Raw genomic sequence first — 14,590 nt, forward strand, 5'->3', positions numbered from 1 at the left:
GATTCTTTCTTAAAGCCTAGAATACTGTATGTTTCTCTCTTTACCACCTTAAGGATATTATTTACAGGAAGTCTGGATTCTATATGGGGATAGTCCTGATTCTTAATGTTTTGTACTTGTCACTTTTTAATTTTTTGTGCATTGTACCAAATATATTCAGCCTTATTAAGTGTTAGGGCTTCTTCTTTCCTTTCTCCTTCCATGGGACTGCCATTCTTCCTGCAAAACTAGATCAAAGTACATGTCAGTGATGTACAGTGTCAAAGACTACAGTGCCAATCACTGTCATTACCTGGAGAAAAGACACAGATCATTACATATAGAGCAAGTTGTGGTAACCTTTGTGTAAACTAGGTGCTGCCATCTCTTCAGGGAAAAAAGCTTAATTATTTCCTTAATAGACTTGATCTGGATAGGAAAGAGATTTTAGAAAGATTTACAAGTTCTCTTGAAAATCTTTACTCTTTATGTGGTCTTATAATCATAGTTACTTTATTCCAAATAATAATGATAAATTTTGAGCCTAAGCCTTTTGCACACTAATGGTTTGTATTTCAAAAGTGTACTTCAAAAGAGAGTTTCACAAGATATTAAATTTTACCTGTGGTAGTCTCCTGGGAATTTTCATGCATTTTTTATTGACAGCGTACCTCTTTCTTTGGCTTCTCCGAGAATTCTGAGTTCCAGGCATGATGAAGAATTCTTTTTGTCAGGTGTTAGATGATACATAAGAATAGATGAATAGAATGTCCTTATATGAAGACTTGAAATTCTTTAAAACAACAAAAAATCTTCTCTTTTTTTCTAGTTTGAAAACCTTGCAAATATACTAAAACTTCCTGGCAAAAAAACATTTAACAATATGGACAGAGAGTTTTTGGAAAAGAGGAAAAAAGATTTAAATGCTTATTTGCAGGTAAGTTGTTATTGGGTTTTTTTAGCTCTGTGCTTGGAATTATTTTTTCAGAGGTGGCTTGCCTTTGTGGTTTTTTCTTTAGTAAAAAAAGAAAAAAGCTGTGTTGTAGTTGATACGCAAAACTAAATAATATACCATAAGAACTTGATACTGTCTCATAAGTGCATTTTCTTAGGTGTTTTGGTTTATTCTTAGCCAGTTTTGTCACAGCTTTTCTGAGCTGATGAAGTTCCAGGTATGTTGGTTTTGAGCTTTGTGTCATTGACCTTCTCCTGCTGACATGTTTGTGGTCACTTTCTCTTGTGCTGCTGTGTAAGGATTTCTGTGGTGCTCAGTCGAGGAGTGTAGCAAACCACACAGTCCCTCTGTTCAGATAAAGCATGTATCAGCCCAAACAAAAAAAGTCTTCCTTCATAGGGACTTTCTAGTCATTTAGCACTGAAATATGTTGACCAAGTCAATGCACATGTTAACAGTAAATAATGAAGATGTGTAAAGCACTGAAATGACAGTTTGATGATAAAGGTGTATATTTTTCTGTGAGATGCTATAATTACCATATTGGTTAAAATTATGGTAATTACTAAGAAGCCCATTGTTTCCATCTTGAGACTACTGTAATGTTGCAATAAAATTTAGAAATTAAAAAAATACATTGCTACATGTGATGTCTTTGATTGTGTCTTGTTAATTAGGTATTAAAATAACTTTTAAAAATTATTTTACTCAGCTCTTGTTAAATCCTGAGATGATGAAAGCTTCTCCAGCTTTAGCCCATTATGTGTATGACTTCCTGGAGAATAAAGCCTACAGCAAAGGGAAGGGGGATTTTGCACGGAAGGTAAGAATGTTTTGTACAGTCAAGGGAACTTTAGAGCATTCATTCATGAAAAGATTGCATTAAACAGACATGTTGAACTGATATTACAGAGCTATGTAGCACTTTGAAAACATCTTGCAAATGAGTTGCTTTAAAGCTTTCAGTGGCAAAGGATCTGAGGACATACAGAACCAAAAAATTGCCATTTTTATAATAGGTAAATCTGTTTGTATGACAAGAAAATAAAATTTTTTAATTGGATGCAGTGAATTGCACTGAGACTTCTCTACTAGTGTAAAAGTGTGTTTGTTGCAAGTTGCTTTCTGTCAGACATCTGTGATATGTTTTTTATGGTCTTATTCTGATTTCTTTTTTCAGTTCTTTACTCTGTATTTGCTGCTATTACCATGCTTTCCACTCTTCAGCCCAAAACACAATATGCATTTCCCTTCAAAAGTACCTGTTATGTATTTAGGTGTAACCATCCAGAGTCATTGGTCAAATTCAGAGCTCTGGGCTCTGCATCGTTTTTGTTGAGCCACCAGAACTGTCTTCAGACAAGTGGTTCTTTGTTCAGTTGACCAGTTTGTGTGAGCATCTGCTTTGCAAATGTAGCCATTTCTAAAATTTAAGCAATTTAGATATAAAAAGCATCTGCAACTCTATTGTCACCTCAAGTTACTGTCCCGCCTATATTCCTTAAATAATTAACAGAGAAATAGTTAAATATTTATCAAGGTTTTTATAATGACTAAGATGTGTTTTCCAGCTTACAAGATTCTTTATAAGCAGAACTTTTTAAAGGGCATCACTCTGGTATTTGTGCTTCTGTTTGGACTGAATTCAGAGTATATACTGGAAGAAAAATTGTAACAGTTTCTAAAACTACTTTGTTTGAAATTCTACTTGCCATGATACATACTATTCCAGGTCTGTTTAGAAGAGGCATGTTGCAAAGATGAAGAGTTGAAAGCAGAATTGAAACATCTGGAAGTAGAAAGCTTGGAAAGGAGAAATGGTGTTGAATGGAGAAGAAAAGGAAAATAAATTTAAGCTAAGAAAAGCCAAGGGATGGGAAATGGAAATGACTCAGGAAAGCATTTGTTGAAAGATGTAAATAGCTGCAGTAGGGCAGTAACAAATGAGAAATATAAATGGAAGTAAAATTAAAACTCTATTCTGCATTCTGTAATGAAGTTAAGTAATTTGAGTTGTAAGAACAACTATTATGTTCTTGTTCTCCGTGCCATGCTTTTCATAGTGTAATAATATGCTGGTGTCCTCATAGATTATACAATTCTGGTTAAACATCTTCCCCTTCAGATGGACACATTTGTAAATCCACTGCGTAACTCTATGAGAAACGTATCAAATGCAGTCAAGTCTATCCCTGACAGCCTGGCAGAGGGAATGACTAAAATGTCAGACAACATGGGTAAAATGTCAGAGAGATTGGGACAAGACATAAAGCAATCATTTTTCAAGGTAAGAAAGTACTGATGGTTAATACCTACTAGTAAATCAACAGAAGAGTCACTATTGACTCACTGAAACTAATGTTATATAGGAGAGTCAAGTCATTAAACAGAAGACCAATCTGTTTTGTACCTGCACCTTTTTAATAAGGTTCAGCAGTGATTTTACTGCAAAAATTGAGGTCTTTGCAATTAAGTAATGTGTTTTTAGGTGGCATCTACAGACTGTTAAATTCTCCACTTAATTCAGTAAAGTAACTTGAGAAGGACATCAGATTCCTGGCTTATTTTTAACTAACTATTCTCAATCAGCTGTTTCTGCATCTGCTGTTTTTGTTAGGGAAAAAACTCCATATATTTTGAAACTTAGAATAAAGACATAGCCTTTTTCTGCTTATTCCATGCTGAATTCTGGTTTAAATTTATTTTTTTCTGTCTTTCCTGCCATCTTCCCTTCATCTCTTACATTCATAAAATATAATAATTTGGAGGTGAGGAATGGTAGCGTGGTATGCAATTTGGAAGTCCTATGAAAATAGTTATGTTCAGACCATGTTCATCTTCCCTTTGTTTCTCTGATCTTCCTCTTCCTGTATGTAGCTGTAAGGTCTGTGGTTTGTGCTACCAAAGCAGTTATATATGGAAGATGTAGAACAGCGACTGAGATGGGGAATTAACCCTTAAATCATGAAAGGGAATAATAAATTGGGGCCTGGGAGGATATGTGAGTTTTTTTAATTACTTGCAGGGTAAAATGACTGTCTCTGGACTTTATCATTGCTAGTAACTTCCCTGGTGTGTGACTAGCAATATAATTGCAGTTCTACTTGCTGGGAAGCCTGTGACTAGGCAGGAGTCAAGATCAGCACAAAATATCAAAAGAAATCTCAGTCTCATAAGAGTTTTTAGGTGTTTTTCAGTTGAAGCACTAGGCACTTGATAAATTAGATGTGGATTGTCTTAAAGGTGTTGATAATCTTGGTAGCTATAGACTTGATTATTAGTTTTGGGAGGTGAAAGAGCTGCTGTATATATATATATTGGCTTGCAGTTACTGTTGACCAAATGTTGTTGTTTTACATTTTCATAACCAAACTGTTAATGATTTTTTTCTCATTTATTAATACTCTAAAGTATTTTTTACTTTCACTAACATAGACTTTTTTATTGTAGGTGCCACCTCTGATGCAGAAAACCTATTCAGATCCTGACCACTGCCGTGTTGCAGCACCAATTGATGACAACGTGAGTCTGATGTTTGTCCTTTCAAAGTTGACACCTCTAAAACCAAACAAATGAGTTACTTATTCTGTATTAAGCTACACTTTTATTGTTTTCTGACACTATACCAGGCACTTCAAAACAGTTCTAAACTTTTTAAAAATAAATTTGCATACTGTCTTTTAAAATTAACATTTTTATTAGCACTGGAATGGTTTGCGCAACATTGGAGTAGCTGTGAAGAGTGCATGTACTACTGTTTCTGTGTTTTATGGCTGGAGGGTTTAATTTTTTGATTTTTTTTCTCTTCTCCTTCCAACATGTTTTTTGTAGGCCAATCTGTGTCACATTATCTACTAAAAAAGTAAAATTATGATCCTTTTCTTAATCTTCAAGCATAAAAGCACAGGATAGTTATGCAGGTTACAATAATGTCTAAATAAAAAGCAGTTAATTGCAGTGAAATGTCACTGTTTTTAGTGTCCGTAAGAAAATGGTGCCCAAGAAAAGCTCCTTCCTGAGTTTTTCTGTAAGGCAGCTGGAAACACAGCAACCAGGAAGAGGTCAGGGATGAGGTCTCTCTTTAGGACATACTTACATGTATTAGTTTTATTCAACTTCCATAACAACTGCTGACTTTTGAAATAGCTGCTTCTTCTTGTCATATTTTAAAAATTCAGTGTATCTGGTTTTATATTTAATTTTCAGTCCTTCTTTGCTACTTATGATGTTGTAGAAGATTTAGGGATGATTTCACATTACAGTAAAATTCAGAATAAAGTGTTTGTCATTTTTGTGCTTATACTGAAATATTTGACAGATAAAGTAGCTTCTAAAACTGTATCTTTCTTGAACTGAAATAAAAGTTTACTATTTATTCTTTTACTTGGTGGTCAGGTGGATGACAATATTCCGCTGAGAGTAATGCTCCTACTTATGGATGAAGTCTTTGATTTAAAGGAGAGAAATCAGTGGTTGAGAAGAAATATAAAAAATCTGCTTCAGCAACTTATTAGAGCAACATATGGTGACACAATTAATAGGTACTGCTTTTCTTATTTAGAGCAATCATGTGAGTGACACCGTATAGTATCTGTCTATACATCCTTCTTGATAATACTAAATTATTGTGCTTTAAATCTGCATGCATTCCTCCTTGGAGAAAATCAATAAACTGTGTGCAAACATGGTGTAGAATGGAGATAAATACAAAACAATATTGAAAGGAGAATTCAAGTAACTTTTACATGCCAGTGAACTTACAAAAGAGCTTTCACATCTTAGAGTTCACATTTCTGTGAATGTAACTTAATATTTATGCTTTTTGCCCTGTTTTACCACTATACCTTTTTTACTAATATTATTTATTACTTTCTGCACTATTTCTGCTTACTTCTCTTTCATGCCACAAATGATACCCTAGCACTTTCAACTTATGTGAACTATACTGAGTTGCTGTGTTAAGTTTTTGCTCTCACACTTAAAAGATGGAAATGGGAAAGAAAAAGGACTCCTATAGGGTCTGTTTTGGCCACTCCATGTTCTTTGTACTTCACCTGTACACTTATTCATACAAATGCAAAGCCAGTTAATAGTGCTAATTAAGTAATGTTTCTTGCCTTCAGATTAGAAATATACAGAGTCCAGGCTTGCCTTCTAATAATTCGTTTCTGAAATATGAGCAAATATAAACAACAAAAAATTCTAGTTGCACAACAAATTCTAGAACAGCATTGTTACTTTCAATTTAGTGCCATGAATCAAAAACTTAATTTCTAGATGGTGAGAAATAGCGTCCTATTACTTTTTTTCAGGACATTCCTCACTGTGTCATTTCTTTTTACCCTTCACAATTATATATGTGATGTCTTGAGAACTGTACTTCCAAGAACATGCTGCCATGTTGAACAACTCAAATACTTTTTGCTGTTTCCAGATTATAGTGTAAGCAGCAGTTTCTGCACAGGCTGCTGCTTCCTTATTGCAGAGATGGCTGTAGTGTATTTCTAGTTTGCTTCTGCATTTAGAGCCATTTCAAATACTCATGGCCATACCTTGTCCTGGCAAGTTCTTGGGATTTAATAGCATTCTGCAGAAAAATCATCTTTTTCTGTTTCTTAGAAAACTAAATTCAAATTGTGGTTAGGGAAACAGTCCTGGGATTGTGGTGATACACAGATGCATGTATCATGTCTGTAAGCATCCAAGATTTGGATATAGAGCTGTGTGTATGGGTTGGTGAATGAAGGCCTGATGAATTATCAGTTTGTATCTCCTGTTAAGGATTGTGAAGTAACTGTACACTTTGCAGCAAGTATTTTGAGATTCTGAGTAGGTCCGTTGCTTACAGAAGCAGAACTTAAGAGTACTCCTTGAAGAGCAAGAAGAGGAGTGGTCTGCAAGCTAGCCTGTTATCTAATGCTGACAGAAGATGCAACAGCAGCTTTGCGGCCAACTTCATTATCACATATTTATCCAAAGAGAAAAAAGCTTTAGCTCTAGGGAGTGATCAGTGAACTTAGATTTCTATCTTGAGAATCAGTGTTGGCCTTCCTATTGTGCAGTATTATAGAACCTACTTACAGAGCTGGAAAAAGTTTAAATTATGCTTTGTTTTCCCCAGAATGCTCATTAAAATGCTTCACTTATGGGTTTTCTGCTTTAAAATTTAAACAAGAGACTTGTTGCTTTGATTTTAGAAAAATAGTTGATCATGTTGATTGGATGACATCTCCCGAGCAAGTAGCAGATGCAGTGAAACGCTTCAGGTATGTCTTTTATCACAGATGTTAAATATAGAGCACTCACCAATTGATATCTATTATGTCTTCCTTTTCCTCTTACATGAGGAAATTATTATTCTCCAGAATACAGCTGGATCAAACACTGCTTTTTAGACGTTAAGTGAGAGAAAGCAATTGTCACATGGAAAAGAGTATTTTTAAGTTTTCTTCTCTACCTTAAAAACTTATTTGTCAACCAGTCTAGAAGAGCTAGGGTACAGGTATACTTAGAAATTTCATAATTTATCACAGTAGTGATGTAATGTCTTGTTTGCCTTGATGAAGACATGTACGTGCCTTGCTTTTAAAGGCAAGCAATTAGTGCTGAAAAAGCCCTAGCTCTGAGATAATGTTTGACTTTGGATAGATACAATGGAACTGAAGTCTGAATTTGAAACTATCAATATCCTAAAAGTTTTAATGGCTTCTGCATTGGTGTTGAGAAAATGTTGCACACTTTTTTTCTTTCCATATAGTTTGGGGCTTTTTTTTTTGCGGTGAAAGTCAAAGTAGGGTCATGTATTCTCCAAAGGGTCATACTTTACTAGTGTACTGTTACTCTTTGATTAAACTTCAAGAATGCATACTTTTTATTCAGAAAAAATATCATCTTTCACTGAGGCAGAATAGCTTATTAGAGGCATGTCTTTTGCGCTGGACTTCTACTACACTGAAACTATTTATTCTCGGCTTTAGCTTGTTGAAAGGCTAACTGCTAATTTCAAAATTTTGATGGAGCAATTAATAGACCTAGAGCTTCAGTAGCAATAAAGCCTGGTAAAAGCAAGGGTTAGGTGTGTTTTATGTAAGAACTATGTGGTATTTCAGTAGTTTCGATTTGCGTTATTTTATTAAAATTTCATTTCTTCTGATTCTGTACTAAAAAAGTATATGTTAGCTATTGATTGAGTGCATTGTACTACTTGCTTTTGATTTCATCTTCTTCATCATTCTTCATTTTTTTCTCTTCTGGTATTTGAAGTTGTGTTAGGTTGTGTGCAAATTATTTTCTTGTATTTATTTTATGAGATAGCCTTGAGAGATTTAAAAGAGCTTTTCACTTGATAAAATGTTAATGTATTTTTGACAGATTTGCTTTTGTTACAGAGACGCTTTTTGGCCCAATGGCATTTTAGCAGAAACTGTTCCACGGAGGGACAAAGCTATTAGAATGAGAACAAGAGTGGCAGGGAAAACCAAATTGCTGGAGGTAATGCCAGGTAAGTGAGTCTGGGATTAAAGCCATTAAAGCCTAATAATCCATATGATATATTGTTACTGAAATTGATGTCAGTATTCTTGTTGATTGTTTTAAGTACTTCAGAGAAACCTTGATATATGAACACTATTTAAATAAAAAGGTTTCTAATTATTAAAGCATTGGACATTTTCACATGTAATGTCAGTAATTCTCTTAGAGCCACCCCAGCATTCTAGAGGATTAAGTTGTGCCTGAAATGGGTATATTCCAAACCAGTACAATTTCTTGTAAATATTGTTCCCACATGTATAGGGTAAGAGTGAAGTAATCTTCAGAAATGGTCTCTTCTGTAAGAGAATTTTTAGTTTAGTCATGTTGTGTAGAGTCACTGTTACCTCGAATTTCAGGCTACATAGTTTGAAAGACTTAATATTCAGTTTAACTTTGTTGTTAACATGGAAGTAGAATTTAGCTTACACTTCTGTGGGACTTCTGTTTTTGTAGATGAACTGAAGCACATCATAGGCGCTGAGACTACACGGAAAGGCATTCTTCGGGTCTTCGAAATGTTCCAGCATAGTCAGCTGAATAAGAGAATGGTGTATGTGTTTCTGGAGAGATTCCTAGAAACCTTATTTCCACAAAATAAGTTCCCTGAGCTGTTCCACAAACTGCATTCAAGGTCAAAGCAAATGCAGAGATATAAGCAGAGACTACACTCTACTCAAGCGCCTTCCTTACAGAAAAGGTGACACTTCAAATCCATTTAGCTGGTGTTTGTTTGTCCAGGATTAATTACTTGGGCAGATTCTCTGGGGCTTCAAACTCACATGCCATCATTTCTGCACCAGTCTTCTAGTGTCACATATTAGATTATTAATGCATCTGTAAGACCTGTGGATCTTCTCATCTTCACTTGTAGTTCAACCACGACCAGAATGGTTTGTGTGTCTTAAATGATTTGGTGCGTCTTCATGCAACATTGGGAAGAAAACTGGCCCAGTATATCAGAATGCTGATCCCTTCCGTTCCTGAGTCGATGTTTTGCCAGCAATGCAAAGTGCCAGGCCGTTCAAGTAAAGCACAACTATGGTGATACAATTGAAGAAAAGGGTGTTTTGGCGCTGGGAGATAGTGCAATGTGTGAGAGTCAGGTGGAATTGTTCGGCGTTAAAAGTGTTGAGGCTCTGTAGGGCTATTTTAACATTCCTGTAAAGGCTGAATTAACCGGAAAAGCAGTCTCTGGAATAGCAGGTTGATAGGAGCAGGGAGAAATAGTTATAGCCCCATCATAAAAGTACATTTATTAAATAAAAGTGGAGGTAAGGTGGCTTTTATGCCATATTTGCATCACCTTTCATATTTTGAAAATTAAACTAACCTTATATCTAATGGGGGTTTTAGTAAAAGCAGAGGTACAGTAGAAACAAAACCTTTATTCTGATTATTCTGTAGCATTTAAGGGCCATATGCTGCTCTTACAGCACCTGGCATACATTTTGCATGTAACTTCAGTGGAGATGGAGCATCATATTTATGTTCAATTGGTCTATTGGAACATAAGTTGGTAGTAGTAGAAGGAAAGGAATATATGTTTCAATGAGGATAGATACTATGTTAGAAGATGAGGAAATTGCACTAAGACACAGTTTACACACAACTTCCCACTAAAATCTGGAGCATTTTTGGGATGTGAAAGAACTATGTCCTACTTAATTGAAAGATTCCTTACCTTTGAGTGTGTAAGCCTCATATGGAAAAATGCTAGAATTACTTGGTTCCTCACAGGTAAAAGATTTCATTAGTCATATGCAAACACTTGGAAATTTCTGAATGCATCTCAATGTATATATGAAAATAAAAAGGAAATAAAACTACAATATTTTTTTAAATAATTTTTTTATTTTTTGCATAGTGTAAAATTGTAATAAAAATTTGACATCAAGGCCCCACATCCATCTGTTTAGTTTCATGGAAGAAGTTCTGTCCAATTAAAAATACAGTAACATTTGAATAATCCTGTTTGGCCACAGCATATCTCAGTTTGTGTTTTCTTTTACATAGTCCCCAACTGTTTGAGCATCTTGAGTAAATAGAAGGTAATCTTTTAGAGTCCCTTTTTTTCTGAATACTAAACACAGGGTAAAATACAGTTATGGATCAAGCATCCCAAAGATCCTTGTTGTAATTTGTCTCTTAATGGGAGCAAATGGTCCTTTTATGCAAGAGAGAAACATAGACCTTTGATGAAAGCGTTCTGAGACAAGATAGAAGGCTCTCAAAGGACCTCATTAAATTGACTGACACTTCTATATAGATAATTTTTCTCATGGACTCTATTCATGAAATGTAGCCTTTTATCATACTACTTAATGATGATCATATTGTACTGTTAACATTCTCATACAGTATGCATGGGCTCAAGTGCACTTGTTTTTTTCTTTATTGCAGAACTAAATGCTGTAAATTAAATCCCTTTCTTTTGTAATCCCTAGGAAGACAACTTGGTAAATATAGAAGACCCCCTCTCCCTTCCTCTCTGCAGGTTCTGTGGAAGTTTGATGGTTAAATGCTTTTGAATTTAACAAAATTCTTGAGTTCTGTGTGAAGTAATCAACATAGCCAGCTCCTATTGTTTACATGCCTCTATCTTCCTGTGTGGGGGTGCTCATACATAGCTGATATCTGACTGATGAAAGATCATTCAGCAGTTGTTCTTGGTGATACAGTAAATATCTCATTAATCCTACCAAATCTAATTTATGTCTTTTAAGTCACTGAATTTGTGAAGCAGTCTGCAAGTGGGAAGTTCAAATACTGTCATGTCAAATCTGTGGAACCTTTTATCTATCTGTAGGTACCATGAAAAATTTCAACAGGATAGTGATAATATACAAATTTGGCTTTTTTATTTTTTTTATTTTTTAGTTATCTGGTACATTTCTGTACAAAAAAATAATATCTCTAGGAATGTGAACTAAACATAATACACCATACTTATTAGTCATTTTACTTAATGAATTTATTACATATACCTATATACACATTTATATACGCATGTGTGCATGCGTATATATGTATTGAAGTTTTATCTTCTGTATTTAATTACAGAATGTGGCTTCTTAATTCAGTGGTGCCTGTTGGCTGGCAAGGACCCTCAGAAATGAGTACTTTTTGTTAAAGCGAGTTTGTATGTATCTTGATTTAAAAGTTCCTGTCGAGAATTTGAAGTACCCACGCTTTCAACCCATGCAGCCTATTATCCTAGGAAGTCTCCAAAACTGAATGTTAATATACAGCACTTAAGTGTCTGGTTGTATCTTCTGGCCTTTAGGTGCTGTGACTGGCCGCTGAAAATTGTGCCACTGTCAACAAATGCACTTGTTTTAGCCTTAATTATTTTTAATATAAAATGAGCAATTGAATTTTTCATTTGGTTCATCCTCAAGCTTGCGCTGCTGGTGTTTGCTAGAACTAAACAGTTAATTTTAAGTGCTACCAGAATGTGTACCAAAATGAAACTATATAAATTCCACAATCTAAATTTTAATTTTGTGCAATATTTTCATTTAATGCATGTGTATTTGAATAGCTGTAAAATAAATGAATTTTTAATGTTCTGAAGTCTAGGTTAAAAATGTCTTCTCAGGTGAACAATTCTGCATTCTGTTGTTACTTTAGTTTATTTAAGGACTTGTTTTAAAAGTCTTACTTGTTCCTCCTTTGTTAATTCCTTTGTTCTCAATGATCCTTGCTCTCCTGAGCAAAGCTCATGTATTACAAGGGAAGAATATGAAGAACACATCTCATAAACTCATAAAGCTGTTATCAATTACTTGTGCATATCATTGTACAGTAAGTGTCAGCTGTGTGCCTAATTGTTCTATTGATGCTTTTCCCCTCCCCTCCCCCTCCTCTCGTTTCTGTAACAAAGAATGAACATGAAATGGGCTGCCATGGTCACTTCTACTGAATGGCAGAGGACTCTGAATTTTTTTTGGAGTTTGCATTTATGTTCTGTCCAATAGAAAGCTAAAAAATTACACTAATAAAGTATTAACAGGATTAGTATGAGTCTCCATTTATTTTTCAAATAACTTTCTCACTAGAAGGTACAATAGGTCATTAAAGATAAAACTACTACTGTTTAAATAAAGTAACCATTCTTTGATTTTTTTAATGTTTTATAAACTGGATTTACTTCTTAAGAAATTAATCTCTACATTCATTTTTGACCAGTGTTTGCAGAGAGTACTGTATTTTAAAAAGAAGCAGAAACAATGGGATTGTATGATGTAAGAGGGGTTTATATTGCAGTTTTTTTAAATCTTCGGCTCTTTCCCCCCGGGTTTATTTTTGCAGCAGCTGGGTCTACCATGGGATCACAATTGTTACCCTTGATATGTTTATTCCAGCTGTTTCACATTCATCAAAAAGATGTCCTGAGCTAGAGAGATGTTAGTTCTTTGACCCTTGAGTAAAGTGTTTACCACTTTTGCTACAGGATATAGATACATATCAGGAATTTTACTAGCTGATTGGAAGTTCTAATTTGTTGAACCTGTTATCCTAGGGTAATATCATGGCAAAAATAACCTCCATAATAAGCTTATTTTTTAAAAAATCTTAAAATTATCTACCCTTTGAGTGTTATATGTATCTGTGGCTTATTTAAATCTTCAGTCTATCACATTATTTAATTTTGGTTTTGATGTCTAATGCAGTGTGATTGCTAAAGTTTATTTAGAGTTTAGTAGTAGCATCAGTCTTCCTTGACATGACACAAATTCCATAATTTATCTCTTGGAAGAAGAGAAATTATGTCATGAAAACAATTAGTTCACTTTTGCTACGTATTTCAAAAGAAACTAAGCTTTAGTAAACACTTGAAACATGTACACCACTACAGTGTGTCCCTCCCAAAAATACGTTTGACTACTTTTGTATTCAGAGGTCTCAAATAACTGTTTCCCAGCGATTTGAGATACTTGCCATGTCTCTGAATTACTGTGGCATGTTGGGCTTGTGGTAATCTGCATGGGTCAGTTAAATAATTTGATACCTGGTTCAGCAAGGGCTAACTGGAATTCTCATTTGGCATATTAGAATTGGACTAGTCTGCAAATTAATTCTGAGGTTGGGTTTAAGTAGAGAACAAGATTATATTGAATTTGTTGGCAATCAAGATGTACTAAATGGAAATAAGGAATGTAGATTTCAAAAATTGTATTTTTCTTTCTAAACATAACACTTTTAAACTTTATTCCAAAGTAGTCCTTAGAGGTTTTTATGCTGAATTTTCTCAGCTTGAGCTCTGAAAACATGTTAATTCTGAATTAAATTGAGAGGTAACGATGAAATTTTTCTGTTACCAACTTTTGGGAGTTTTAAGTAAGAGATTATCAAAATTATTTGAATTAGGAACATTATTCTTAATTTGCAGCATGTGGAATATGGTTCTGCAAGTTACCTGGTAATTCCATGCACAGAATAGCCAGAACTTTCACTTCTTTGGTTCTTTTTCTTAACATAGCCAGCCTGTATTAGGGTAAGTACAAAACTTTGCAGATGTCATCTCCCCTACAGTTTTGTTATTTTTTTAGTGTGACGGTGAAGTTAGAATTTGATTATCAAAGGATTATTTTTGTTATCAAGAACTTCATACAAAGCATTCCCTTATAGTCTGTTGAAAAAATTGGTTTCACATTTTACTCAATTTCATGTTATCTATGTTGATTTAAAACACTGGTTTCCCATTAATCCTGAGTATCATTTCTGCAAGCAAACAAGACCTGCTTATGTCTAACGTAAAAGCACGAGTATCTGGGGGAAGTAAGGATAGGATCTCCATGCAATGTTCTTCTGTCTTTTGGAGCTGTATCAGTGCAAAAGTGAAACTGGGATGTCATGCATTTGGAAATTCACCAGTTTTGTTGAATTTGTGCACTGCCATATAAAGGAAAAATGCACTCATGGTTCTCCTGTGGATCTCAAGGCAAAGGTATTTTAGTTTTATTCTTATTGCATGTGGGTTCTAAGTGTTGCTAAGGCTAGTGGTGGGTAGTTGTGGTAAATGCCTCTGAATGTGCTGGAGCCTCACTGTTCTGCTCATGAGGGAAGTGCAGCCTGTATAAATGTGTTACTGAAGGGATTCTGTAGAACCAACACATGGGG

General features: G+C 34.7%; 1 protein-coding gene across 5 annotated transcripts in view; it reads left to right on the forward strand.

Annotated features, from left to right (window-relative positions):
- The window catches only part of SNX13 (sorting nexin 13), a 65,266-nt gene extending 52,785 nt beyond the window's left edge, over positions 1 to 12,481 (forward strand). For 4 of the 5 annotated variants that reach the window (XM_068209636.1, XM_068209617.1, XM_068209646.1 and 1 more), the window contains 8 exons: positions 809 to 916; positions 1,647 to 1,757; positions 3,060 to 3,221; positions 4,385 to 4,456; positions 5,330 to 5,475; positions 7,132 to 7,200; positions 8,323 to 8,435; positions 8,921 to 12,481. In XM_068209636.1, the coding sequence (XP_068065737.1) occupies positions 809 to 916; positions 1,647 to 1,757; positions 3,060 to 3,221; positions 4,385 to 4,456; positions 5,330 to 5,475; positions 7,132 to 7,200; positions 8,323 to 8,435; positions 8,921 to 9,168 (1,029 nt within the window). In that variant the 3' untranslated portion in view covers positions 9,169 to 12,481. Of the gene's footprint in view, positions 1 to 808; positions 917 to 1,646; positions 1,758 to 3,059; positions 3,222 to 4,384; positions 4,457 to 5,329; positions 5,476 to 7,131; positions 7,201 to 8,305; positions 8,436 to 8,920 lie in introns of all 5 variants that reach the window. The other variant, XR_011005235.1, reaches the window with a different exon arrangement.
- Positions 12,482 to 14,590: the final 2,109 nt, after the last annotated feature.

Source organism: Anomalospiza imberbis, chromosome 1 (genome assembly GCF_031753505.1).
Source record: "Anomalospiza imberbis isolate Cuckoo-Finch-1a 21T00152 chromosome 1, ASM3175350v1, whole genome shotgun sequence".
Lineage (NCBI taxonomy): Eukaryota > Metazoa > Chordata > Aves > Passeriformes > Viduidae > Anomalospiza > Anomalospiza imberbis.